This window comes from Drosophila gunungcola, assembly GCF_025200985.1.
Source record: "Drosophila gunungcola strain Sukarami chromosome 2L unlocalized genomic scaffold, Dgunungcola_SK_2 000007F, whole genome shotgun sequence".
Lineage (NCBI taxonomy): Eukaryota > Metazoa > Arthropoda > Insecta > Diptera > Drosophilidae > Drosophila > Drosophila gunungcola.
Window position 1 is genome coordinate 3,712,528 of NW_026453162.1, and position 2,609 is coordinate 3,715,136.

The 2,609-nt window shown below is 33.7% G+C and overlaps 1 protein-coding gene across 1 annotated transcript; it reads left to right on the forward strand.

Moving 5' to 3' along the window:
• The first annotated feature begins 441 nt into the window (after positions 1-441).
• LOC128253186 (uncharacterized) lies at positions 442-1,218 on the forward strand. The gene is made up of 2 exons (XM_052981412.1): positions 442-597; positions 673-1,218. Exons 1-2 carry the CDS (start codon positions 583-585, stop codon positions 916-918), a joined length of 261 nt encoding a protein of 86 aa, XP_052837372.1. The 5' UTR covers positions 442-582; the 3' UTR covers positions 919-1,218.
• The last annotated feature ends 1,391 nt before the right edge of the window (positions 1,219-2,609 follow it).

The following is a 2,609-nucleotide window of genomic DNA, read 5'->3' on the forward strand; positions in this document are numbered from 1 at the left end:
TTTCAAAACAATCAGTGCCGTTGTTTTGATGCTATGATGGGCACCGACTTTGAAAACATGAGTTGTGTGAAAAATTGCTTTCAAGTTTTGAGCATTAGCACTAGTCAACAGATATAAAGTTGCAAATTCGTTATGATTAAGAATACATATAGTTTAAATGTTAGACACCCTTTCTTCTACCCGTTACTTAATTTTCAACGAATACAATATACCCATTGACTCCACGAGGAAACAAATAACCACAATCACAAACCCGTTCGCAGCAAGTAAAGTGTTCAAGCTTTTTTCACATGGCTGTGTATAAAAAAAAGATGAAAAGGGCAAAAATGTGTTAACAAAAAGTAGCCAAAGTGCAAAATGCGAACGAAACTATATATGGGAGCTTTATTATTTTGATATTCGAATTAAATTAAATCAAAGCAGTAGTAGTATCTCAAAAAATTTAAACGAATAAAATTTGAATTGTCTTAAACTATTTTTGCATAAAAAAACAGTAGGCTTATCATTCGTAGTCAACATCGAATTGGGTTGAAGTACGTTTTGTTTTCATTTGTCTTCAAGTTAAAGCAGAGAGTTACAATAATGCCGGCACAAAAGGTAAGAAAACGTTGTAGATTATTTGAAAATGTTTGATTTATAATCTTTTTTTTATTCTTGAATGCAAAAATACAGCCCCCCGAAATCAAGTTTCCCATGCATAATGTACACTTCAAGCAAACGCTTGGCAACTTGAAAGTGGCTTGCACTCTTGCCCTGGTAGCCCCACTTCTTCTCTACACTTTCAGAAATAATGCACGCAAAAGGAAGTATAGGAACTTCTACTCCAAATACGATCCGCTAGATGCTTTCGACCGCATGATGAGTGGAGGCTACTTGTCTTCCTGTCCTCCGGGAAGTGGTCCCAAAAAGGATAAATAGAAGAAAGATGCCACCACATATGTCGCCCTAAAACACCATACCAGAAAGGAAATCTGACACGACTCTCAACTCTTGGAAGTTACATATCTGAAAACTAATAGCTTATAAACCAAAGCCATTATTCCAAGCCGGTGCTATAATCGGTTGCTTACCAATATGGAATACCAAATTATTCAAATTAACAAGCTTTCCTCATTCGCGTTCTCCTCATTAAACAACAGAACTATTCTTGGAATTTTAAATTCTAATTAAATTGTCAAACAGAAAAAACTGATGGTGTTAATAAATTAGAGCAATGCAATCTAATTGTGTACTTTTCTTTTTTTTTCCAGATAGCCATTGTTCGGAACGGGCAGAAATACGGTTTTAATTTTATTAAAGTCTGACGACTTAATCAATTGAAAAAATAAAGAAAAACAAAACTATAACTTGGATTTTGTAGGTAATGGTTTACTATTTGAGATTGACGATTTTTAATAATTCAAATGGCTATATAACATAGCTTCCATTGCAAAAATCGAGGACATAAATGAAAACAAAATATATAATATATGAAATATTTAATTTTACTAACTTTTTATTAGCTTCATTGCCTGTAAACATATTCTCACAGAAATTTTATTTTTTAAAAGCTGCAATGGTACTAAAGCTTTGGTTTGCCGAAGTTTGTTTTGTTTCTTGTTATTTCTACGCAAAAAACAAATGGATAGCTATACAGAGTTTTATAGAGTAAATCAAATAACTGTTGTTTTGATTTTGAAATTATCGGGAATCACTTTAAGGATTGTCGACTCCCTACTACATTTTTCTTCTCTTATAATGGCGAAATAACGCCCGTGGGCGTTAATAGCTTTCGCAGGCTTTCATGTAACTTTCTTGTCCTATGACTCTGTATCGCCCGAAGCGAATAAATATAAAATTCATATCATAATAGAACGCCCGAAGCGAATAAATATTAAATTCTTATTATAAAAGCAACCATCGCCCGATTTTAATGAACAAATAGTTTTGTCTGTGCCTTACGCCACAAGATTTAAAGAGTTATTAGGGAAGTCTAACTAAAGAATTTTTGTTTTTTTTTTCTGCGTCCGTCTCCAAAATAGATTTTATATTAAATCTGAGTGAAAATCTGCCAAGTGGGCCACATAAAACTAAAAGGTCAGATTTTAATGGAACTTTTTTTGCTTTTTGGGTTCACAACAACGACAAAAAAATGAAAAAAATGACAAACGTTGATTAATTAGATGTAAGCATCCAATTTAAATGAAACCAAACGAAAATAAAAAATTACTTTTTTTTTTTTAAATAATTTAGCTCGGACAGGAAATTAGCTTATGCTGAAACTATTGCCTTATATAATAGTCATTTATGCTAGATGGGCGCTTGCTTAAATTGTGTTGCTCAGTTATAAACTAGAAACTTGAATTGGAAACTAGTACTTGAGTTCTGGAGCCTTTAAGCCGCATTTAACCACATTTATCACACGTCTTCTTAATGACGGGGGCAAACATGTGGCTTTGGCTACCGGAAAGCCTCAGAAATATTGCCTAACTTGCCGAATACAAGATGTGAAATCAAGCGAGATGAAGGGCGAACCCAAGGCAGCTGTCATGCGAGAAACTTGCAGACAGTCTCGTAAATTAAACTTATTTGGTGGCATCGGAGCAACTTGATCTAGGTCTACAACAAAA